The sequence below is a fragment of the Syngnathoides biaculeatus genome, chromosome 7, assembly GCF_019802595.1.
Source record: "Syngnathoides biaculeatus isolate LvHL_M chromosome 7, ASM1980259v1, whole genome shotgun sequence".
NCBI lineage: Eukaryota > Metazoa > Chordata > Actinopteri > Syngnathiformes > Syngnathidae > Syngnathoides > Syngnathoides biaculeatus.
The window spans coordinates 13,495,624-13,522,576 of NC_084646.1; the positions used below are offsets into that span (position 1 = coordinate 13,495,624).

A 26,953-nucleotide genomic window follows, 5' to 3' on the forward strand; every position below is an offset into this window, starting at 1 on the left:
AAAAAAAATGGAAAAGACAATGTAAAACAAAAGAAATAAATACGCCTGAAATGTGACATTGCATGATACCGAATTCATTTACCCAATTCCAAATTCTACCCAATTTTCCTGATTGGCCAGAAATTGACATCTTGGATTTTTTTTCCAAGTCTTGTGTGAGAAGGAGACACTGGGTGGGGGTGATTTTGACCTTTGACATGCACTTCTCTGAAATGAAAGAAGTTACATGTAAAAAGTTTAAAATGGTTTGATGGTGCTATAATTTGCACACTGGGGAAATATAGCCAAGGGAGCAATTGCACACTTTGTGATGCGATTTTCTGCTTGTGGTTTAAAAAAAAACAAAAGCACACTTTTAAAAGTTTGTTTCTCTAATTTATTTGAAACAACATTTTGGAGGTGCCACATTTGATGTTATGAAAGTCACAATGAATTATTTGGATTTTTTTTTTTTAAACAAGGAATTCAAAAAGGCCATTGTGAGCACAGAAGTCACAACACATATACATAATTACACAGAAAATACAAGTTTATACATTCATAAAAAGGCAAAGGCCTTATGAATACATGTAACCTTTTTGATTTAACACAAATGACTGAATATTCACAAGTTATGGAACTAAATATATTTTTGGATTGAACTGAAAAGCAATTTTATCATTTACATGATATTGCCATGCAGTACACTAGTACAGCTGAACAACACAGTAAAAACAGCTGCAGAATTACAGTGCAAAAATATACAAACAACCCTTTCTGAAATGCTCATGAATTCTCATAACACTTAAAAAACACTGAAGATATAAATAAGTAAAATTGATATTGATTGAGTAATTTGAAAGTTTATGAAAAAATAAATACAAAATACTGAAACTCAGTCTATCAGTGGTCCAATGAGGAATAGGAACAGACAAACAATACAAAAAAAAGAATAAATAAAAAAAGCTTAAAATAAAAAAAAACATTTGATTATTAATTGATGGCTTTAATCTTTAAATTGAGCTTGCTATTCAACTAAATGACCAATGGTCAGTTTGACTAATGAGGCCTCCGCGTCAGCCTTGAGGCTGAGCTAATTATACATATATACACTTAATTACGAGTGTATGCATATGTGTGTTTTTTTTTGTGTCGTGCAGTGCCACGTCTAGAATGGTGTATCCATCATGCTGCCCTTGGCTGCGGGGGAAACCACACCACAGCTCCTCTCCTGCCACCTCAGCCACTGCATGTAAACTTCTTTTTGCACCTTTAAAACACACACACACACACACACACACACCACACACACACACACACACACACACACACACACACACGCCCACGCCCCCACACCAGATGCATACAGTAAAGATGTGGTCACATTGCAATACGAAAAACAGCTTTTTATTGCAACATTATACGCAGTAAAGAGCGCATAATACATCTAGCGTAACCAACAAATCCAATTTCAATAATTAAAAAGCCACAAATAGCTATGAACGGATCCTCGTGTCCACTTTTCATGGTAAATTCTCAAAATTATCATTTTAATTTCATCGCGTGCTTGGCACACATTAGATGGTGTAGGGAATGAAAAAAAAAACAACTTTAAATGTAATTTAATGATACCTGTTTTGGAAGGGGTTCATTTTGTTGAAGGAAGAGTCCTGGAATTCACCGAAAATGGCTGCTTCAAACCAAACATTCTGCATTTCACATTTAATTGCATGCATGGCTCACTGATGTTTGTTCACGAGTTGTGCTAGGATGGACATTTCCATTAAACTTCGTGTCCAGTTGGTGAAATTGCTTGTATGGGGCTTTTTTTTTTTAAGATTTTCAAAAAATAATAATTGGTGAGTTTTTATGCATGTTGAGACCCCAAAAAGGGATTTGAGAATAAATATGATTCGTAATTTTAAAAAGACCCGATTAGGAGTTAACTTGGGTAAATATATTTTTTAAGGTTGACAGGACCACTTAAATTTTTATCATCTGCTTTATTTGATCAAAATTTAGCGAAAAAAAGGTTACATTTTACTAGTAACATAAAGCATGTCCATTACATCATTATATTACACACACAAAAAAATGCCCCTTTTATTATTTTAAGAAAACATGAACTGCCAGGCGAAACATTTAACATTAACATTAAATTTTAATGGGATTAAAATTCAACTGTCAAGCATTACAGAAAAGCATTATCATTCAAGAAAACATAACCATTAAAAAAAATGTTTTTTTGTTCCATCATCAGACATGTTTAAAAAAACAATATATTATATGTTAACTTATGAGCACAGCTGTACATGTATGCAGTCCTACCTACCCCTGCTATATTGGAAGAAGTGTACACACCTTTCTCTTAACCTCTAGGTGGTGGTGACATATAGGAATGAAAGTATAGAGCTTCTTCATAACCTCTAGATGGAGGCATACATTTATAAAATGTGATTTTTTTTTTTTTCCCATTTGCCCCTATGACAGTATATAATGTGCACGATTGACAACTTGGGCGGAATGTGCACTATTCATGATAAATTACGGTAACTACATATTGGATAGACAGCAAAAAAACTTCAGTGTTGTTTCACAGGTCTTGAGTTAGTATTTCTGAATATTAGTATTCATAAAACAGGTGAGGATTATTTACTTCTCCAGAGGAATGTACCAGTCGAAGAATGTGCACTCCTCCAGTGAGTTATTACCCGTGAAGTCATCGTTATTAAGTGCGGGTTTTGTCGCTCCCCAAATGTGCCGGGCGCCGACCTCTAATCACGCTCTCACTTAAGTGCCCGGGGTTCCCTTTTCCCTCATGTCATGAGACCAAAAAGAGCCGCAAATGATTTTTGGCATTCGGGCTGCGATAGCCGGAAAACGTGCCGGCCCCCCTCTACCCTCAGACCTCAACTCCAATTGTCAGGTGATCTCAGATCACACACACACACGTGTAATTTGTGTGTGGTGCGCACTCACCTCTTGATTGAGGAAGCAGTAGAGGATTGCGACAAGGAGACCCTGAAAGAGAAGGACGTTTTCAAAATGATTTATCTTACAAAATCGATGAAAACGGACTTTTAAAGCGCACGTATACAAATTTAGTGTTACGTGACAACGCAGCCAATTTACATACTAAACGCCCCCAGACAGTTTCTTCATCCATGATGTAATCAGCTTGGGTAGGCAAACATTCTTAGCCACTTTCAAGCAGCGGGCAGACTACGCAGTTTAAAACGGTATCGTCCACATGCACCACATGTGTGGCCTCCCCGCTATCATCCATCCATTTTCTTAGCCGCTTATCCTCACGAGGGTCGTGGGATTGCTGGAGGCTAACCCAGCTGTCAAGGGGCAGGAGGCGGGGTACACCCTGAAATGGTTGCCAGAAATCGCAGGACACATCCAGACAAACAGCCGCACTCACAATCACACCTATGGGCAATTTAGAGTGTCCAATTAATGTTGCATGTTTTTTGGGATGTGGGAGGAAACTGGAATGCCTGGAGAAAACCCACAAAGGCACGAGGAAAACATGCAAACCACCATGGCTATCATGTCAACGCCAAAATATAAGGAGAGCTGCATTGAGAATAGTTGCATACTGTTTTCATTATGATTCTAAATTATAATAAAATTAAAGCCATGATAACATTAATGCGGCGGCACGGTGGATCAGCTGGTAAAGCGTTGGCCTCAGAGTTCTGAGGACCCGGGTTCGATCCCGGCCCGCCTTTGTGGAGTTTGCATGTTCTTCCCGTGCCTGCGTGGGTTTTCTCCGGGGACTCTGGTTTCCTCCCACATCCCAAAACCATGCAACATTAATTGGACACTTTAAATTGCCCATAGGTGTGATTGTGAGTGTGGCTGTTTGTCTCCATGTGCCCTGCGATTGGCTGGCAACCAGTTCAGGGTGTACCCTGCCTCCTGCTCGTTGACAGCTGGGATAGGCTCCAGCACTCCCCGCGACCCTTGTGAGGATAAGCTGCAAAGAAAATGGATGGATAGATGGATGGGATAACATTAATGCATACATCATATGGTCACATACTTTATTCTACAGTCACAATTGATCAATGAGTGTCGATTGAAAACTATAAATTTGGATGTGTTAATGGAAGGAAGATATGAATATAACAGTATATAGTGCATATGATTATGTACATAACATTGATTGTACACATGCATCACAATAATTTACTACTGTTGACTACAACTTTCTGTTTTGATTAAACCACCCAAACGTATTTGAACATAGACAACACTTGTTAGAGCTGATGATGGACGATTACCCTCAATAGTCGCACTTCCTTGCCTAATTACCAGCCAGGAAAGTGCAGAGAACTTAATTACCTTGTACGAGACGACAAGCGAGCTTCCAATGGTTACAACTGCTGTCGCCCTAAATTTAGCTTCAAGAACTATCCGGCCCAACGACCTGATAGACTCGTACATTATTCATTTTTCGCCGGGTAAATGAATGTTGCAGAAGAGGAATTCAATTAGAAGATGCTCATCAACACTCTGTTTATTTCCGGCCTGCAGAGCGCACCTGATTATAAGCCTCCGTGTTTGGAAAGGAAATACCATTTGGTACATACATAAGCCGCAGCCGTGTAAAAGCTGAAAGTGCCCACATTGAAACGAGATATTTACACAGAAAGACTGTACACAGAAAGACTTTTTAAAGTTTTAATACCGTAGCTTAGCTTAACATAGCAACAACACGGTAGCACGAACTGGGCTGGTTAAAAAAAAAAAAAAACAGCCGCAGCAGCTACACAGTAGCAACACGGTAGCACAGCACTAAGGGCCAGTTGAGAAAGTAAAATAAAATACTTAAATCACTGAGACGCGGCAGTAGCACAGAAGCAACACGCTAACGCTTGCATGGCGCTAACAGGGCCAGTTAAAAAAAAAACCATACTGGTCATAATCACCGAGAGACGGCAGTAACACAGCAGCAACAGGCTAGCGCGGCACTACCAGGGCCGGTAAAAAAAAAATAAAAAAACAAAAAAAAAAAACCATACCGGTAAAAGTCACTTCCCCGGCACATATATTCCACCAGTGCCACGCTTACCTTTTTCGCTTGAGTGCCCCCTCGCGGCCGTTATGAAAAAATGCACACATTAGCCGCATCACTGCATAAGCCGCAGGGTTGAAAGCGGGTGAAAAAAGTCACTGTTTATAGGCCGGAAATTACAGTAGTTATGAACTTGAACTTTTGTTTTACAAAATGTAACACTTGTAATACTTTTCCAGCTTTCAATGACACAATTTTGCCATTAATCCGAAGTCCTCACAAGGGATGACCATCCAAAACTGCCCTACGAACTATCTTACTTTTCTCAGCACGGCAAATAAGAGTTATCGATGAACGGCACACGTCAGGATACCTGGAAGGATCCGACGCAGAGCTCGACACAGAGGCGCAGGTTTACGTTAAAGTACTCGGGCAGGAAATTGAAGAACATGTAGTGGGTGCCAAACAAAGGAATAAGCAGCAGGGTGGACTTGGTCAGGCGTCTGGTGGGCACAGACAAAAGAAAGCACTCTGCAACATTTGTTACATAATGCATAACATTTCTGCAAGAGTGCACCTCCGACTCCACCGAAGCGAAAAGAATAACGCGAGGAGGGAGGACTCACCTGTACTGTGAGGAGTTGTTGAACTGGATCAGGCGAGGGCTGAGCTTCTGGATCAGAATGCGGACGATGTTGACGAAGAGAATGAAGTTGACCTATGCGTGAAGAAGAAGAATGAGGAGGAGGAGGCGGAGGTGCGCTGCTGTTTATTGCGGGGCGGCAACAATGTGTGCAGCGCAGCGTGCGACTGAACGGGGTGGATGCAACTGGCACGTCGCTCCGGTGCCCACAAAAGGCGCTTCATCAAAATGTTTTGGGGTGATAATTTGTCAATATTGTGGCAAAGATGGTGGTAAACAAGTCATCTGCATAACAATCTGGGAGGTCCATGGACGTGCAGGTGCGACACAATGAGCAGCGTTTACCACAATGGACACCACAATCGGGCCCTTGATGATCCACCAATAGAGCGAGTCCTCATTGATGTCCCAGCATCTGCATGGAGGGAGGGGGGACATTTGAGACAAGACCTTTAGACAGGTTCCTTTAAGACAGACCCGTCATCTGCTTTCAGATGATGATGCGCTAATTTAAAGCTCGACGGTGCGCTGAAGATTTGGATTTCTTGTGAATCAGAATGTAAGGAACGTGATAGACGTGTGAAAAAGGAAAAGGTACAAACTCTGTGTTTTCAAAATACACCCTGGACCCAATCCACAGCGCAATGAAGAACACAGGAACACCTGTGGGGTAAAAATAATTATAATAATAACTTTGTGAGACAAAAAAAAGGGTAATTTCAAGAGGTCAATGTCTTGCTTCTTGGACTGAAGAGAGCAAACCCTCTTTTGTTCGAGCTAAGTGGGCTCATTTTAAGACCAATATGATATTTTCACCATCTTTGAAGCTTTTGAAACTCACATAGAGCGAGCCCACATATTTTAACCCCGCGTAATCCTAATAAAATCATGACATTTTCTCATTTCCTCCCGTCTCGCCGCGCCGTCCTCCATTGGAAGTTAATCTCCTCGCCCGATCGCGCCGCGTTAAAGCGAAATCTCAACTGCTTGATGGAGAGGTATACCGAATATTAACGTAACGAATATTACACAGGAGCCGAGTTGCTGTCCTCTTTTCCCACCCCAATCATAGTTAATGAATGCGAGTTTGTGTAAATCCAGGGGTCATTTATTTAAATATTGGTATTTCCATTGAAAAAAAATCCAAGTAGCTCCATCACTACGTGGGATTTATTCTTGATTGAGAACAGATCCAACAACAAAGTATTTGTATGCATCCAGACTTTTCTACGCTTTCAAATTCTTTCGTGTAAACCTCGACGACTTACTCGTGAGGAGATCCAGTTGTCTAAGACAAGCAGAAGCGGGTTAACAGTCCAATTTCTTATCGGCGAAAACATCGACTTTGGCATTAAATACGGGTCCTCTATGCCAAGTGTCTCTCATTTTTCCACGTATCTTCATTTATTATCACCTTTTAAATGTTTAAAGGTATCGGACAATACTGTGGGCGTCGTGCTATAAGACATATTTTCGTGCCGTCTCCAACGGACTTAGCATTGAAGAATGCTTTGCGAGACCGTCAATATGCCCAGTCACATGACTTCAGTGATTTAGGTGAACAAGCTGATGCTGTATTATTGATTATTATAATTGTTACGTGAATATAATGTTATGGTAAAGTATTGTATAACATCTATAGGGCAGTGGCATCATGGTTAACTACATTTTGGTATATAAAGCTAGTTATTGTAACAAGAATATGTACTGCATATTGGTAAATCATATTTTATGTCTGATCAAAGCACATGAATAATCTTTTTTGTTTGTTTTAACTGTTTTTAAGTATCTAATTTTTCGTAGCGCGAGTAGTACATACAGAAGAGCAAAGAAATAATGGAACGAACGAGTGCGCGATCGCCTCACCCCATCCGAGCAGGCTGAATCCCCACAAGCACCGGCGGCTGCGGTAAAAGGAGGCGAGCAGCAGGGAATTGAGGTAGAGCGCCTCCACCAGGAGCCAGAAAAAATTGGCCATGACGCAATAGTGACAAAAGACCACGGCGGCCTTACAGGCAAACTGGGACCAGCAGAGGGAGAAACGGCACAGAAGGGGTGAGGAATTAGCAGGAGCCCCGGAGGAGAGGAACCGGGTTATTACAGTCGAACCGGGTCTCGTCTTACTGTGGAGAGGGTGCAGTGGTTGGTGTCGTCGCTGGAGAACAGAGCGGCGTCCTTGATGAACACCGCCGCCGCTTTCAGGATGAACGTGAGGAAGAGTTGGATGTGGATGAAGTTCCTGGCGCAACGGAGCCTCCTGGGGAAGAGGAAGAGAGAGAAAAAAAAGACATTTCTGTTAATTTGTATATTATTATTTCCTCTGTTTAACCCCCATTCAATTTCAGATGTTCTAGTGGGCTTTTTATGGCCTTTTTTTTTTTTGGTAGCACTGACTGCTATTTCAAACTGTTCGTACTTCCCTTCAAGCTCCAGTTCCAGCTGAAGACAATCAGTCTTGTGTTTGGCCAAATGATACATTTTGGAACCATGGCTAAAATATTTAACCTATTCAAGATTTTTCAGTGATTGAGAGATTTTGTTCCAGGCGCTACCGTCACATTACACCAAAACCAAAACCTTCGTTATTATCTGATTGCATTTTGCAACCCGCTCGAGTAATTTCCCATGACACATCACATGACTGGAATACAAATCAGCCTCATATCACAGTGGATAAAAAAAAAAACACATGTGGCATCATCTGGAAAGTTAAAAAAAAAAAAAAAACATTTGGAAACCAGGTGAAAGCGGGAAGTTTTTCACAATCCCTGGTGTTTCTCTCAGTTTTTCCCAACACCTCAAGTGCTTCATTCCAGCCTGATTCGGACGTGACACCTCAACTGATGTTTGGCTGCTGGCACCTAGGGAGCGTGTATGAATGTCCTAGTTTAAAAAAAAAAAACAACAACAACAACAACACCTAAACACTTCTTCTGAGGTCGTTCCTCAGAGAACCAGCTCATATTTCCAAAAATTGCACCCGCTGTCCTCTTGTAGTGGCAACTTGAAGTGATCACACTCACAGCTGCCATCTCCAGAGAGACTCCAGTCGGGATCTTAATTATCAGTTCACCTCTTAGTGGAGCTTTGACATTTCTTGGAGCGCACCTCTCCTTAAAAGTTTGGACGAAGCAATACTAATTGAAAAAAAAAAAACTCTTACAGTCAACTTTTCTTTTCTTGTCATTTCAGATCCTTTTATATTATAGATTATATATTTGTATAAAGAAGTCATTGATGGTGGAGTGGTGCCTATTGTGCGGGCAGCATGGGATCGATTCCTGCTCAGTGATGGTGTTGATATCTGCGCTGCGACTGACCGGCGACCAGTTCCGGGTGTAGTCCGCCTTTTGTCCGAAGCTAGCTGGGATAGGCTTCGGCTCTCCTGTGACCCTTGTGAGGATAAGCGTCTTGGATAATGGATGGGTATTTTTATAATGGCAAGGACGGTGACACAGCTATAAAGCGTTGGTCTCACAGTTCTGGGTTCCAGGGTTTGATTCCGGCCCTCCCCGTGCCTGTGTGGGTTTTCTCCGGGCACTCCGGTTTCCTCAACGTCCCAAAAACGTGCAACATTAACTGGACACTCTTAATTGCCCGTAGGTGTGATTGTGAGTGCGGCTGTTTGTCTCAATGTGCCCTGCGATTGGCTGGCAACCAGTTCAGGGTGTACCCATCTCCTGCCCATTGACAGCTGGGATAGGCTCCAGCATTCCCGCCACCCTTGTGAGGATAAGCAGCTAAGAAAATAATTGGATATTTGTATAAACTATATTTAGTAGAAATCCTGAATACGTTTTATCAATTACATTTTTGTAACGGACTTAAATGAAAGTGACATGCACCAGTACAAATCATCTTTACTTTACTTGGCAAAGTTTGTTTTTCCCCAATTCTATGAAAATCCCAATGTTCCAATATTAAAACAAATGATATTATCCCATAACATAATGGGGGGAGTTGACAGATATTTAAAATTAACATTACCTGACAAAGTCCCTTTTTTTGTGGTGAAAAAGTTCCGTTTTTATTTTTCAAAGCCAAGTAAGGTAACTTAAGCAAGATTTTTTTTTTGTTGGTTTTTAATGGAAGTGATTACGGCGATGTGAGGATTCCATCCGCCAGCCGTATCGATTAGTTTCAAATGGTCCAAAAGCAAACCCGGTGCGCGTGCCTACCTAAAGAGCAGCAGAATGACCACAGCGGCGGTCAGCACCAGGAGAGAGATGCCGTACCCGACGGTGTAGATCACTTTCACCGTGGCAAAGTAGGTCTGCTCTGTCTGCACACAAGAGGGGAAAAAAAATAACAAGAAAAATAAAGGTAGATGATATCGCATGGCTGTGGCATGTGACTCTTGAACGGTTTTTGCATATTTGATATTTGCAGTGTGAAAAATTGTCTCAAGTGGAAAAGCTTATTAATTCACGTATAATCCGACCTCGAGATCCGTCGGATATCAGGCGGGTTTTTTATCAATTTCACAAGATGCACGATGTGGCATTCAAAGTGGTTTGCCCCTAATCGTCTCTCCGAACAGAAATGTTCTCTTTTTAACAATTACTCCTCTCTTTGCGGACAAAGATCATTTTTAGCTATTAAGTGACGGATGAATTGTGATTCACTTACGGCTTTTGCTCAACTATTTGCACATTAGGCTCATTAGTGTCTCTTGGTTTGTCTCAGCGGACTTTTTAACCCAACCTTTATCGAGCCTACTCACGTTTTAGATTACAAAAAAATTAATGGCACACCCACCACACAAAAATGGAAGAGAATTTCATTGTTCTATATTTCATTATCCGTTCCTAGCATAAATATTGGAGATGATGGAGTTTGGTCTACCATATAACTGTAATAACCTTGCAGGACTGGACTTCCAGTTGGCCAGGTCCGAGGTGGGTGAGGATTGGTTAAAAGAAAAACCTCTTCTACACTGATCCTCAACAACTAGTCTATTAGCAAGTTTGCTAAGCAAGAATGATTATCTCTATACTGTGGATAAAAGTGTTAAACGGGACTCACTGTACATTGTATTTAATAAATACTTTTTGCATTAATTAATTGGTTGACAGAAGGAGACAGTCTCACAGTTCTGAGGTTCCGGGTTCGATCCCGGGCCCGCCTGTGTGGAGTTTTCATGTTCTCCCCGTGCCTGCGTGGGTTCTCTCTGGCCACTCCGGTTCCCTCCCACATCCCAAAAACATGCAACATTAATTGGACATTCTAAATTGCCCCTGGGTGTGATTCTGAGTGCGGCTGTTTGTCTCCATGTGCCCTGCGATTGGCTGGCAACCAGTTCAGGGTGTACCCTGCCTCCTGCCTGTTGACAGCCGGGATAGGCTCCACTACTCCCCGCGACCCTTGTCAGGATAAGCGGCGAAGAAAATGAATGGATGGATAAGTGGTTGACAATCACTGCGTTACATATTAAAAAAAAAAAAAAAACGGTAAATCCAGTTCTCTCTTCATCACAATGTGACACTACCCCTCACCTCTGGTATGTCATCGTCCACGCTGCAAGCGATGTGATACGGCGGGAAGGGCCCGGACCAACCTCCGTCGGTGCAATTTCGGTTGACTAGTCCTTAAGTAAAAGAGAAGATTAATGAGATGAGCTCTCACTAAGGGATTTACATAATTACAGAAAAAAAAAGAAGAATAAAAACACAAAGCTGGCAAAGAAGCAGCTTCGTCACCAGTGTGTTGATTAATTGCTTTCATCCTGATGAAATTGGAATGTATCATTAAATAATAACTGTAATTTGTAAGGATGCAATAACCTAACAGATTGGGTTTTACTTCCAAAATAGTAAAAATGTTTTCCTCTCAGTGGCAATTTCAGTCATTCCTTCTACCTTTCAGTCTGAGCTCCTGTCATGTTTTCCCCGTGGATACGTTACTTTCTCTTCCGGTATTGCGTCTTTCTCCCACATTAAAAAATAATGTACCGTATGTTGACTACATTGAATAATAACTTTGTCCATAGGTGTGAATGTGCGTGTGAATCTCAGCACTGATGATACTTTTATTTGACTGTATCAGTAATTTTACAAGTTTTATTTCACTTGCATTTAATTCAGTGATTCGTCTGCATACCACTTGTAGTACCGGTACCACACTTTTAGAGAGCTGCGATTATGCATTTTAGGGTCATCCTGAAATTCCACCTGAAACCCAAATCATATTTTTACAAGTCATAGTCATCACAGTGTATAGTATATTTTCTCATAGTCAATTGTATCTTGAATTATTAATTATTTAATAATAAATAGGCCGATACATCTAATCCTAATGCAAAGTTAGTTGAAAATGTCTACAATTTTTATGTGATTTAACCAGATGACACTTATAAGCAAACAAAATGCAAATTGTCATCATGAACATAATTAGCAGCGTATTTGCGAACAATCAGTCAATAATTGAGTGACAAACGGGCAACTTTGGACACGTCGGGTCACCTAGCATTACATGTTTCAGTCACTGCGATCAAATATTTAATTACACTTTTAGATCACTGACTTGTCGAAAGCACCGCTGACCCTCCCAATGCGCATCATTAGCGGTGACCCCCCGAGCATGCAGTCGTTCATTCTTTCTAAAGAAAAGGCCACATGAATAAATGAATAGACAAGCGCTGTAAACAACTCCATGACACAAATAGAAGGTTGTCGCTATAGACCAACTGGCAATACAGAACTACAGCGGTGTACATGATATGCCAGGGAAAAAGTCACCCGTGTTGTTTCTGAAGAGGGAAAACACAGCAGGACAAGCATTGTGCACCGTTTCCCCAACTGCAGCGTGAGGCCAACACACCACAGCGTCCCAGAAAGCTCGACAACCTGCCGAGGAAACGGCAAACAAAACTGAATGTTATTGTGGAAAAAATTTAAATGTTGTGACATTTCCTACAAACGCAAATAAGGTCAACTTCTGTGCATTTGTAGGTTCGCCTAGGACAAAGCTAACATATCTATCAATTATTTGGCAACGTTACATTTTCTTAACTACTCTGAAGAAAATAAGTATTTGAACACTGTGCTATCTTGCAGTTTCTCCTACTTAAAAATCATGGAGGGGTCTGAATTTTTCATCGTAGGTGCATGTCCACTGTGAGAGACATAATCTAAAAAGAAAAATCCAGAAATGTTGTTTGCAATTACAGAGGTCAAACGTTTCCTGTAGTTGATTTGCACACACTGCAGAAGGGATTTTGGCCCACTCCTCGACACAGATCTATTCAATTCAAACAGGCTTCTGGGCTGTCGCTGAGAAACACAGAGTTTCAGCTCCCTCCAAAGATTTTCCATTGGGTTTAGGTCTGGACACTGGGTAGGCCACGCCAGAACCTTGATATGACTTTCTAACGGAGCCACTCCTTGGTTTTCCTGGCTGTGTGCTTCGGGTCATTGTCATGTTGAAAGACCCTTCCACGACCCATCTTCAATGCTCTGACTGAGGGAAAGAGGTTGTTCCCCAAAATCTCACAATACATGGCTGCCGTCATCCTTTACTTAATACAGTGCAGTCGTCCTGTCCCATGTGCAGAAAAACACCCCCAAAGCGTGATGCTACCACCCTCATGCTTCACAGTAGGGGTGGAGTTCTTGGGATGGAACTCATCATTCGTCTTCCTCCAAACACGGTTAGTGGAACTATGACCAAAAAGTTACATTTTGGTCATCATCTGACCACAAACCTTTCTCCTCTGTATCATCCAAATGGTCATTGGCAAACTTAAGACGGGCTTTGACGTGCTGGTCTAAGCAGGCGAACCTTCCATGCAATGCCTGATTTCAAACCGTGACGTCTTAGTGTATCACCAAGAGTCACCTTGGAAATGGTAGTCCGAGTTCTTTTCAGGTCATTGACCAAGTCCTGTCATGTAGATCTGGGCTGATTCCTCACCTTTCTAAGGATCATTGAGAGCCCACGAGGTGATATCTTGCGTGGGGCTCCACTCCGATTGCGATTGACCGTCATGTTTAGCTTCTTCCATTTTCTAATGATTGCTCCAACAGTGGAACTTTTTTCCACCAAGCTGCTTGGCAATTTCTCCGTAGCACTTTCGAGCCGAGTGGAGTTGTACAGTTTTGTCTCTGGTGTCTTTGGACAGCTCTTTGGTGTTGGCCATGTTAAAAGTTCGAGTCTTACTGATTGTATGGGTTGGACAGGTGTCTTTATGCAGCTAAGGACCTCACACAAGTGCATCTGATACAGGATAATACATGGAGTGGAGTTGGACTTTCAAAGGCGGACTAACAGGTCTTTGAGGGTCAGAATTCTAACTGATCGACAGGTGTTCAAATAATTATTTGCAGCAGTATCACACAAATAAATCGTTAAAAAAAATCATACATTGTGATTTCTGGATTTTTCTTTTTAGATGATCTCTCTCACAGTGGACGTGTACCTGCGATGAAAATTTCAGACCCCTCCATGATTTATAAGTGGGAGAACTTGCAATATGGCAGGGTGTTCAAATACTTATTTTCTTCACTGTAATTTTCATGAAAATATAATACGTAATAGAAAGCCTACCTTTTTTGAGTACTCTTTGGACATTGGCAATATAACTGTTAAACTGTATTTCCTATTGAAGTGGTTGGTATGATATCAATGAATGATAAATGCCACTACAATATCCTCCGGAATGATCTTGAAAACCGAAACGTTCAAGACATCGACGAGGCTGTGATACAGAGTTGTGCGGCCTCCAAATCACCGACTCAAAGGTACATACAGTATCACACAAAAGGACTTTTTAATGGTATGCAAATGAATGGATCTCTCCAGTGCCTGCCAACCCCTTAAGTGTGAAATTAACATTTGAGGAAAAAATAAAAACAACAACAACCAAGGACACTTTCTTTTGTTTAGTGCAAAAAAAGCTAGTTATTCCAATTCTGGTGCTTCCTGTGACATCACAATCAGGCAAATTTAATACACAGTATGACGCTTAGGCACACACAGAGTTTTGCCACTCATGTCTTGACAGCTCCCCGGCCGAGAGCTGACATTTTCTTCTTTTGAAAACGTCGGGTTTTATTGCCTTTATTGATTCCGTCCTCTTCAGAATAGAACACATCACAGAAGTACTGCGCTCGTACTTTGCCAAGCCGACAAAACGTGCACCACGCTCATGTTTTTCCAAATTAATGAACATCATCCGCTTCTCAGCGCTAACATTCATCGGACTGAGTGTGGTTAAAAACAAGACGTTTGGCCCAATTAGCCGTACCCGTGTCCTCCACTTTAAATACGAAAGATGATGCGGCGTATTGGTTCTCTAATTGGACAGCTGAGTCGCATGTCACTTTATTAAGAACCAGACTCAATTTGCGGGTAATTCTGCAAAGCATTTAGCAGGTGACTCTAGTTGAAATATTTCACATGTCAGACCAGATGGTTGGGGTGCTTGTTTGAAAAAAAATAAAAAAAACTGTACCTTGTGTACTTGTGTTTCCCTGCTCGGCGATGGCGCGCAGGCAGCGGCGCTCGTCCTTCTCCAGCTGGAAGATGAACTCGCATTCCGGGTGCAAACTTGTTAGCACCTTCAGACATGAGGGAGGGAATTATTGGACATTTAAACGCATGGAACCTGATTGGGCGAAAGACATTCTTGAGACAAAGCTTTTCTCTAAAGTGTCAATTTGATATTTACATTTAAATGTTACATTTTCCATTTCAAAAGTTAACAGTAAAAATAAGTTTCACACAATTTTGTGTCGGCTTTAGCATTTGCTTATATTCCCTAATGGATGAGTCGGCTTTACCCGAAACAGCCCTAAGTTGTCAATTTCACTACTCCGGACTTGATTGTCTAAAGCGTACAAAAGACTCAACTTTGATCTTCACTTGCTATTCATTTGACTCAACTTGACTTACATTTGAACTACCGTATTTTCTTGTGTATAATGCAATTTGTCCCCCTAAAGTTGTCAAAAGTCAATAGTGCACATTATACATAGGTATAAGGGAAAATTGGGATTTTTTTTTCTTTTTTAAATAAAAGTAAGCCACCATCTGGAGGTTGTGAAAAAGCTGCCCACTTTCATTCCAATATGCCGCTGCCAGCTAGAGGTTAGGAGTAAGGTGGAGTGAGCTGCACTTTCATTCCAATATTATATGACTGCATATATGTACAATTGTGCTCATACGTTTATATACCCTGATAAAATTTAGGAACTTCTGTTGTTTTTTTTTTTTTTTTAATTCAAATACTACTGATAACTCAACAACAACCATAATTAATTTCTTTATGGTTATGTTTTGTTACATGAATACTTTTCTGAAATGGAGGACAGTTTAATTTGAATCCTTTTAAAATAAAATAGAGTTTAGCCTGGTCTCTCATATTTTCTTTAAAGAATTGCACCCATATGAGTTCTGCCTCGGTAATCAAACATATAAGCACAACTGTGTTTTCTCATTTACTAAACAAAGGTAAGGCTGTGAATTGCAAAATAAGAGCAAGTAAACACGGAGAAAGTATTACATGTTCAAATAAAGTACTTAACTTCAGAATAATAACTTAACTGTAACAAAATACAGATAATACTTCATGTTTTGATCATATGGGTAGAAGCAAACTTATTTTGTAAAAATGCATTATACATTAGTAGAAAGCTTTTCCAGAATTTGGACGTCAACTTCGGGGCTGCGCATTACACACAAGAATTTGCAATACATGACTTGTTAAGTCTTGCTTGAAGACAAAGTTGTTGTTTTTTTGTGTGTGTAGTGTGCGCAAACCTGGCAAGCCACCAACATGCTTTAATGCAGAGCGCAGGGGAGACTTCATTAAGCAAGTATTGTAGCGAGAGCGCCACAAATTTTCACATTTTGATAAAGTTGTTGTTAAATCCAGAAAAGGAGGACAGCAACATGTGAGGTCTGTAACTCGAAGAGAAGAAACAACAACTACGACAACTTACTTCCTCACTCACTGTAAAACCCACAAAGCAGGGAAGCTATGCTAACTACACAGTATAGCTAAGCCGCAGCTAGTCAGCCATGAACTAAGCTTCATCTCAATTGCTTCATTGAAAAGAGAAAGTAAGAACCAATTTGGAGACTAGTTTAGGAGGATTAAAAATCCGAGTGCAAAGAAGCTAATGTGCCAATTGTTGTGACTGAGCAAGATTGTATGACTTGACTTTTAATCAAAGTAATTACTGGACTTGTTATGAAATTTGGCGGGGACTCGATTTGCTTGATTTCCTGCCACAGTAACTTGGGGACACCCTTGAAACTTGAAGGTTAAGTCTCGAGACTTATTTATGACTCGCGTGCACACCGTATGTGACTTACTCCCACCCCGGCTGTAGCTTGCTTAATTCATTAAAGCCGTTGGTCCCCCGTGGTGGGCCAAAATTGATTTGGCTTCAAGCAAGTTTGCACTTTATCAAAGTCAGTCGCTGGAGAGTCCCTCGGCCACCGCTCACACCGCAGCAGCGCCAAATAAACACTCACAATCACTTTGATACAATATTAGATTAGGGTGTCACGTTGTCACAAAGTAAGACAAATAAAGTGTTGATAGTGAGTTGAGGAGATGTTGGATGAAAAACATATTTAACATCTGTACTCACGATTTAGAAGTGAGATGCCATTACTGGTAAAACATCAATTTAATTAGAGGTTTTGTAATCAAAAAATCAGAACTTATTTAATACCAATCGTCATTATTACACGAATAAATGGTTAAAACATATTCATGTGATTTAATAATCCCTTTGGCCACACAATATTATACATCTATTTCTTTTTGTTTGGCCTATTACAGTTTCAGCCAAAGTGGATGTTCAAAGAGATGTTTAAATTGTTAAAGTATTTGTCACAGCGGTCACGGTACAAATGAGAAACATAGTCGGCTGTAGTAAAACAGAGAGAACGCGATTAAATCTGTCAGTGTGCAATAGGGCGTAACACAACACGTTAGCTGTCCGGAGCGGGACGGGAGGCGTATTTATTCCGGGGCAGCTCACAATTTTGCCATGGATAACTTTTCTCAAGCTATGGCGTTTGTTTAATTGACCAGCAATGCCTGTTGTGGCGTACCGGTTTCTAACGCTTAATGTTAAATGTTTGATGAGAAACTGTGCAGTATCACGAGCGTCAATGCTACTCTGCCGGGGCAACAAAACAAATATTACAAAGCGGTTGTGTTTCATTCTAGAAAGCAAAGACAGAATCTGAGAAATGTGAGGGACACCATCAGATCGAGAGAGGCCAAGAGGAAACGTTAAGGCGTCCGCTTTAAACCGAGCGTTGAAACGTACCAGCAATGCCCCCATTTCGACTTTTGCTCTCATAACATCCATCTATCCATTTTCTTAGCCGCTTATCCTCACGGGGGTCGCGGGAGTGCTGGAGGCCTATCCCAGCTGTAAACGGCCAGGAGGCAGGGTACACCCTGAACTGGTTGTGCCGTGCCGCCTGCATTCATAACAATAAAAAAAAAAAAAAAAAGATTGTTTTATGTCACATTTTGTCACTGTTTACTGTATATACATACAAAATGAAGTTGTAAAAATACATTGGGTGCCCTTTAAGCGTTTTTTTTCTAGGCTACATTCCCAGTGATTTACAATTCATGCTAATCCTTTTATGTCACGTAACTAGAACATGAAAAGCTTTGTCAACCATCTTCTGATTATTTTTGTACAAAACACCGCAAAGTTCTCACGAGAATAGTCTTTTGATCGCTTCTTCTTTTGAATATATGAAGTGTTTTCGCATTTGCCGTTGCCCGAAGTCAGCTGGGAAGGCGGATGAGAAAAACGATGAAAATGTTTTTGGGGAAAAATAAAGATTTGGAATTCGATGTAGTTTTTTGTGGGCTACAATGTTAGACATGAAGGAGACTTTATATATATTGGTCTTGGTAACGAGAGTCGAGATGCAGAATGATTGTCGTCTATTAATGCTATTTCAGTATTTATATATATCACTGACTAGATGGAAATTTTTCCACCAAAGAAGGTGCACTAGGGAAAAAAATAAGTGTTATCGATACGCTTTTTAGTGGGCAAAAGGTCAACATTTCCTTTCCATTGTCAGTCAGGATTGTAAGAGACACAATAACAACAGTGGTGTGTGTGTGCGGGTTTAAAAAGTAGGGTGGGGAAAAAAAAGGAAGTAAAAGAAAGGAGAAACATTTTACAGCAGAGATGTAACCATGACAACCTTTCATTTAGAAAATTACTTGGAATTTTGGAAATGATTTGCATTTTGTTTTCGTCTGCCTAGTCTATAGAAGATGCACGAGATGAGCTTCGTTCAAGCCATTTTCTTACGCTGATCAACAACAACAACAACAGTTCTTCTAGTTAGTAGTTGAGCATGTTTTAAAGGACCGAGGGGAAGTAAACGCTTGAAGAAGAGTAGCTTTGTTCCATTGGGAGCACACCCAGAAGGCAGGAAATGCACTTATACAAACCTTCCTGCTGGTGATGCTCAATGAGTTACACAACTAAGCTCTGATGGGCTTTTTATTACTGCTGCATTCAGGTTAACGCCCGAAACCCGTGACTCCCAAACGCCTCCAAATTCAAACAGAGGTCATGACATTTGGAACTTTCCTGAACATTTTAGGGAAAAAGACGTCGACAGATGGGCCTTTCCGACTGGTGATCTTAAGCTCCGCCCCTTAGCTACAGTTGCCATGTCCCACAAGCTTTATTGCTCACATCCAAAATGGCGACTGAAAAGAATATGTTTAAAGTTGATTGTCTATCGCGTATTCCAGATAATATTGGGGTATGTTTTTTGCCAAATGCGTCAGACTTGTCCAAGAGAGTTCTACAGAGAGGTCTCAACTATTTCATGCGAGAATATGTACACGGAATTATAAGGCGCACCTTCAATGAATGGCCCATTTTAAGACTTTTCCCCCATATATAAGGCGCACTGGATTATAGGGCACACCGCATAATAAGGCACAGAGAATAGAAGCTACAGTAGAGGCTGGGGTTACGTTATGCATCCATTAGATGGAGCTGCACTAAAGGCTCAATATTGCGCTATATACAAGTCGTACTGGAATATAAGGCGCACCGTCGGCTTTTGAGAAAATTAAAGGCTTTCAGGTGCGCCTTATAGTGCAGAAAATACGGTAATATCATTGTAGACTTTATAAGTGAGCGGGTGTATTCATTTGACTTGGCTCGTAATGGGACCCAGTGCTCTGTCTTAAAAGTCTGATGTGATACAAATGGGCAAATAGACATTTCTCTTGCATGACGTGGCGCATTTACGTCTCACTAACCCGACTCTTCGGCATAAAACACGACACACTTCATTCAGTAGGTCAGTGATCCGCTAACAAAGTGAAAGTTGTTCTCCTGCACTGATCATTCAATCAAACTCTGAAAAGATACTTCTCCTTCCCTCACTTACCTTCGAACATACAGCCTTGTGTTTCTTGATATTGTCCACACTTAGTTGTATGTGTGCTCTTCCACGAGCCTTAACCCATCGTTTGTCAACTGTGTTTTAGGCTTTGGAAAATGATTCAAGCGGGCCCCTTGTAACCTAGCCGGATATCTTTCATCAGAATTGCATTTGATGACCATTTTCTTCGTAACATGAACTTTTCCAAGCGCACGCTACTGACAACCAGCATTGCTTGTGTGACAATATGGCGAGTGGGGCGTGTCAAGCCAAGGGTTAAGACAATGCGGCTATCTGATTGGCTATGATTGTAGGAGTGACTGACAGGTCGGAAAGATCCATTGGCAGCCTTGGCAGGCAAACTTGTTAGTACGTTTGCCTCTGAGGTTTGAGTTTGGACTTGAGACTTCCCGTGTTGAGTTTGCCCGTTCTCCCCGTGGTTGCATAGATTATATCTGGGTTCTCTACCTTATTCCCATCTACCAAAAACAATTTTGACCATCTTTGATTTACTTTTATTTGGTTTGTATGATAACTCTTGTTGCAAAAGTCAAGAATGTCTTTTTTTAATCTATTCTACTTGGAATTCTACATTTGATATTTCTCATTATTTTGCGACACGTAAATGAGCTTTGCTCTGATTGGATTTCTTGTCTTCTATCCATCCATTTACTGAGCTGCTTATCCTCACGAGGGTCGCGGGGAGTGCTGGAGCCCATGCCAGCTGTCAACAGGCAGGAGGCGAGGTACACCCTGAACTGGTTGCTACCCAATCGCAGGGCACATGGAGACAGAGAACAGACGCACTAACAATCACACTTACGGGCAATTTAGGGTGTCCAATTAATGTTCCATGTTTTTGGGATGTGGGAGGAAAATGGTAAACCCACACAGGCACAGGATTGAACAGAAGACCTCCGAACTGTGAGGCCAACGTTTTCAATCTGATCCACTGTGTCGCCCGGATTATTCATTTTCCCTAATTTAAATCTAGATTAAAAAAAATGTTGGGAGACAGATGTCACATCCTCTGATGCTTTGTTCAGCGTGAGTGAAATCGTGAAGGTTGCAAGCGATTTAAGTCACATAAATGGGAGGAGATTTGGAAATATTTCAGTTTTGGCTTCTAAGGTTCCGATGCAGCTGAACTAAGGGAATTCAGGATTATGGATGGAGGCACAGAATCAAAAATTACATCCAATTATGTTTTGTTCAATGCGCACACTTCTGCACACGAGGTCAAAAATAAAATAACATGTAGCCAACGTGGCCTGAAGTGCACCACAACGCGTTTCAAAAGCTTCTCCTTCCTATATTTCACTCGGGATTTGGTCCTGGCACTGTTTTGTGCGCCTTAACGGATTGAAGACAAAAACAAAAGGACACACGTAGCAGAGGAGATTAAAGGCGTGCACGCAATTCTCTTGGCAACGGGCCGTCAAGAAAATTAACTGGGCCAAATAGGCGTGCGGTGTGCGGCAACAGTTGCCTTTCCGTCCGTGAGGAAGGAAGGCCCGGAAAGCAACCTGAGCAAATTGCGGCTCCTAATGTCGCGCTAATGATTGCGTGAGCGCCGTTAGCTTGGGATATGATGCGCAATTAGGATCTGTTTCTCTTCAAAGTCAAAGAAGGGATGAATGGGGAACAAAATAGTCCCAGGAAGTAACTGTTCCTACATTTAAGTTGATTTTTCCGGTTTCTATACTGTACTTTTCTGAGCACTTGTTAGTTTTACTACATACATTTGAAAACAGATACGTACACTCTGTACTTCATTTGTCAAAATACTGTATTATACGTAAATTTAAAGCACTTTTACTTCACCACAGGAGTTGAAAAAGAAATTCTACTCTTTTTTTCCCCAGTATTTGAACTTTCATTTAAATACAGCGAGTGATCACTTTTGCCCCCTATGAAAAAAAACTTGCACACATTCAGAAGCTGCCACATAGATATCGACGATTTGATTCATGTCTTTTGTATGTGACAATGACATATTTTAAGTATGAAGTAAGAACCAAAGTCCTAATATTGATCTCGAGCTGAGAAAATTGAGGAAGCCCAGCGTCCATCAATATGTACCGTAATTACCGGCCTATAAACCGCGACTTTTTTCACACGCTTTCAACCATGCAGCTTATGCGGCTATGTGGCTAATGTGTGCATTTTTTCTGTTACAAGGGTGGACTTGAGCGAAAAAGGTAAGAGCGAGACCAGTGGAATATATGTGCCAAGGAAGTGACTTTTACCAGTATGTTTTTTTTAACCAGCCCTGTTAGCACTGCGCTAGCGTGTTGCTGCAGTGTTACTACCGTGTCTCAGTGATTTTTACCGTTTTTTTTCTTAAACCAGCCCTGTTAGCGCTGTAATAGCGTGTTGTTACTGTGTTACTGCTGCATCTCAGTGATTTTTACAGGTATGTTTTTTTTAACCGGCCATGTTAGCGCTGCTAACGCTAGCGTTAGCGCTGTGCTTGGGTGTTTCTGCTGCATCCCATTTAGTGTTTTTTTTTTTTTTTTTTAAACAGCTCTTTTAGTGCTGTGCTACCATGTTGCTACTGTGTAGCTGCCGTGGTAGTTTTTTTTTTAACTGGTATGTTTTTTGTTTTTTAAACAGCCCTGTACGTGCTATCGTGTTGTTGGTATGTTAAGCTAAGCTAAGGTATTAAAACTTTAAAAACTGTGTACTGTCTTTCTTTGTAAATATTTCAATGTGCACAGGTGCGTCTTATCTACGTACCAAATGGTATTTGGTGAGGTTTATAATCCAGTGCGCTCTCTAGGCCAGAAATTACAATAATCATTTTCATTTTATAGCAGAATTTGTTATACATCTTTTGGATTAGAGTTCATTGTGCAGGTTTGCCTACTATTATGACTTTTGAGGTTTTTAGTTTTTAGTACAAACACCCACTCACATAGAAGTCTGCTTCTAAAATGTTTGTTGAGAGGTGACACCCATTGCCCACTAACAACACAGTAGGGGGGGGGCATTTGATTGGGGTTTGCGTCTTATTTTCGAAAACGTGCAACAGTATCACCAAAGGTACACAGCCTCAGTGTACAAATGCAAATGATACACGGAGAGAAGATACAGTTGCTTGAGCAGAGTGATTAGATTGTCAGTACCCTTGGAAAATGCCCTTTGAATATTAACTCAATGTAGTGTTATAAATCAACTTTAGACAGAGGATATTATGTAACGATCAAGTCGCAGGAGCGACATTAATGGTCCTACTGGTAATGTGGAGTTGACGTCTTACAGTTTTAACACAAACAACACATTTTAAAGCCAAGCGAAAATGTTTTGTGTTTTATGGTGACTTGAACAGCCATGCTGTGTCTATACACACATTTTTGGGCCATTGGTCTGGTATTCACCATTCAAATTTGGTCGCAAAATGACCAAGTTTCAAGGACAGGTTCTTCTTTCAGGTTTTTACTGGAAATGTCCCTAAAATTATCCAAAAATGTCAGTGAGACTGGCTTTTGGGGGATGAAATTTCCCATAATTCAGAGCGATGCAGTTTAATGCGGTTAAAGTCTTACAACCCTACCGGATCTAAATTGTCAACAGGAGTCCTGGTACTAATTGGATGCTGGTCTGCTTAGGGCAAAATCAATTTGACAAGAATGGCTGCATAAGGAAACAAGAACAGGAGAGTTGCATTTGAAGTCTTTTTTTTTTTTTAATAGTCGATGAAGTCTAACTGATCCCTGTAGATGATTTTAAAACTGTGCCCTGTGATTGATCACTTCAGGGTAAATCCCCGCCTCTCGCCTAATGCTGGCTGGGATCGGCTCCAGCTCGCTTGTGACCCCAGTAAGGACACGCGCTACAGAAAATGAATGGATGGCTGCTCGGATGTTTCCAGACTGCAGAATGGTGGACTCGAGTCTAAACAAATGAATGCTTTCAGATGCCAATGGAGCATACAGTCCGAAGTTAACATTTAAATGATGTTAACCAGCACTGGAAACACAACAGAGTGTTGGATGAGATGATTTAGGCGCGTAGAATCAGAAAGGTGGAAGGGGGAGGAGGGAGCATATATCAACATCAGATATGTGGATTCATTTCCGTATTTTACTCATGGGTTAGCGGAATGAAAATTGAAATAATTCTACCCATTTAGTTTTGTTTACTCAGAACAAGGTACTCAGCCTACATTACGACATTTACCGCTCTGCTTTTATCCAAAGAACTCCAGGCTGGCTTGTTAACATTGTTGCTTTAATGAATGGAGCAATGATGCTACGTTGTACTGTCATAGCAGCTTTTGTAGTGCTGAAACATTATGTTTTTTTTCGGGGAGAGGAGCATAAAATAGATATAAGAATAAGATTATAGAAAAACATGGAAGACGGTGAAATCACTGAAAGACTGATAGCAGGTTCTAGTACAAGGAGAAATATAATGACACTCACTGAACAACGGCATTTAAAGGCACAATACACTAAGGTAGTAGTGCGTGTGACACAACAGACGTTTGGCTTAATTACACTTCATAAGTCCTATACTTCTTTACAGTCTCCATCCATGAATTCTCTTTGCTGCTTATCCAAACAACGGTCACGGGGCATGCTGGAACCTATCCCAGCTGTCAACGGGCAGGTGGTGGGGTACAACCTGAACTGGTCGCCAGCTAATTGCAGGGCACATGGAGACAAACAGTTACAGTCACAATCACACCTAGGAGCAATTTAGAGTGTCAAATTAATGTTGCATGTTTTTGGGATGTGGGAGGAAACCGGAGTACCCCGAGGAAACCCACGCAGGCACGGGGAGAACATGCAAACTCCACACAGGCGGGGCCGGGATCAAACCCGGGACCTCAAAACTGTGAGGCCAATGCTTTCCAACTGATCCACCGTGCCGCCCTTCTTTACAGTCCTTTTTAATGTTATTAAATTTGTATTTTACACAACAGTCTTAATTTTCTTGATTAAAATCATTTAAAAATTGGTGATTTTATGGGGAGGGGCAGAGGAAACGCATTCATAAATTTTCATTCATATCAAAGGACAAAGTGTCAGAGAAGAAGTTAAACTTGTACGTCAAGACACTTCAACATTTCATGAGTACAACCTAGTTTTTCAGGGCTACAAATCGGAGCTTTGTGTGCCTATTAAATGTTATTTGTGGCAACAACATAGATTAGTTTTAGGTTGGGCTAAGCCTAACGACTGTACCCAACATTTTATTCCCCGTGTCGCTGTTTGGGGCAAAATAAATGGAAACTAAAAAGATGAGTGACGCATAGGCTGACCACTGGTGGACTTTTAAAATGCTCCCACTCTCATGAATAATTGTAATCCAGTTTGTTTGGGCATCTTAGGTCTCGGTGCAACGTTTCAATCAAAATGAATGAACAAAATGACTGAATCATTTTTCGCAGCGGTCAGAGAGTGTTTATGTGAGTGTTTTGCAAATGATTATATTTCTCCACAGTCCCGCGCAGCGAACGGGCAACAGATTGAAGTGGAACATTGTGATGAGCGGCAACCCTCTTCTCATTCTCGCCCCGGCGACGTTGATCACCGCGCTGATCAATTGCCCGCACCTACAAATTCTATTTGGTTATGGAAATGAGCGAGGGGGGTAATGGGGTTGCGGGGCTACCTAATAACAGCTGCGGCTATAAAGACGTGAGCGTCGGCCTGCGTGCGACCGTTCTGTTCGGGTTTGTTTGGGGCCGGCTGTGCACTTGATTTTCCCCAAACAAATTGAGCACACTAGAAATGAAATGGTACACAAAACCAAATTAATGTAATCCAGCTGTGGATCGCCAAGTGTTTGTGCCCTAGCCAAGTTTGTCGGAACATGCATTCCATTCGTCTACATGGACAAGTTTCAATAATCAATAAATAATAATGTCAATTACAGATTGGACATTTAAATACATTTGCTAAACTGACACTGAAGGTTGTCTTTTTTTTTTTGTGGCATGAGAGAATTACTCTCTGAATGTACTGAACTCCCATTTCCTAGCCAGTGTTTTCTTGAGATCAAAGCTCCCAGGAGGAGTCGGGATAGTGTGGCAAAGTACAGTGGACTGAAAATTTCTACACACCCCTGTTTAAATACTAGGTTTTTGTGATATTAAAAAAAAGGAGACCATAATGAATAATTTACAATTTCTTTTCTAACATTAATTGACAAATAACCTGTAAAATTCAGTTGAATAAAAGTATATATTTTTTTCAGGATGCAGATGTTTGCACAGATTTCTTCAAGTCTGGAGTAAAATTTATGTTCTAAACCATGCTGGTTATATTTTCATTAAAACCAATTAATTGAAATATCCTGTAACCTCCACAGAAGGTTTACATGCGCTATTTTTTTTATGAATATTCAAGTAGTCATCTCACAGTCATTCAGCTCACCAATTAAGTGAAAACAGAATTTAACTTTCAAGGACTTAAAAAGCAACTAAATGACCTCAATTTAGTATTTCTGATTAAAACTTGCACCACATCAGCAAGAGTAGAAATTATACAGCAATATTAAATGAATTCAAACTCCAGTCACCATTTCAGCAAACGTATCACACAAAGTCCCAATTTTCCAGCAGAATCCATTTTAAGAAGAAAAAGTTTAAAATACTGGATACTCACAGCAGGAGCAAAGCACAGGGTGACGAAAACCCCTCTGGAGCGCAGCCGCTGCATTTTGCAGCCCACCCAGCAAGGACCCTGTGGAAGGTGGAGCCCACGCTGGAAGCAGCTTGGGGATGCATGTGGAGCCCCCCACCCCCTCGCTCTCTCTTTCACTCTCTCTCACTCCAGTTTAATATTAGTCCCACCTGTCAAGCTCACAAAAGTGGGAAATGTAGACCTTCTCAGTGTGTTTTCAGAATAAAAGCAGAAATAAACATTCACCAAACACCTGCTAGTGCAAAGGTC

At 41.0% G+C, this 26,953-nt stretch overlaps 1 protein-coding gene across 1 annotated transcript; it reads right to left on the reverse strand.

Annotated features, from left to right (window-relative positions):
• Positions 1–371: 371 nt before the first annotated feature.
• ghrhrl (growth hormone releasing hormone receptor, like) lies at positions 372–26,921 on the reverse strand. Its single transcript, XM_061825996.1, has 13 exons — positions 26,666–26,921; positions 15,100–15,205; positions 12,386–12,493; positions 11,144–11,235; positions 9,827–9,930; positions 7,773–7,905; positions 7,515–7,668; positions 6,251–6,311; positions 5,994–6,063; positions 5,632–5,723; positions 5,379–5,508; positions 2,959–3,000; positions 372–1,249 (listed from the first exon to the last, which is right to left on the reverse strand). The coding sequence occupies exons 1-13, from the start codon at positions 26,717–26,719 to the stop codon at positions 1,148–1,150; spliced, it is 1,248 nt and encodes a 415-aa protein (XP_061681980.1). The 5' UTR covers positions 26,720–26,921; the 3' UTR covers positions 372–1,147.
• Positions 26,922–26,953: the final 32 nt, after the last annotated feature.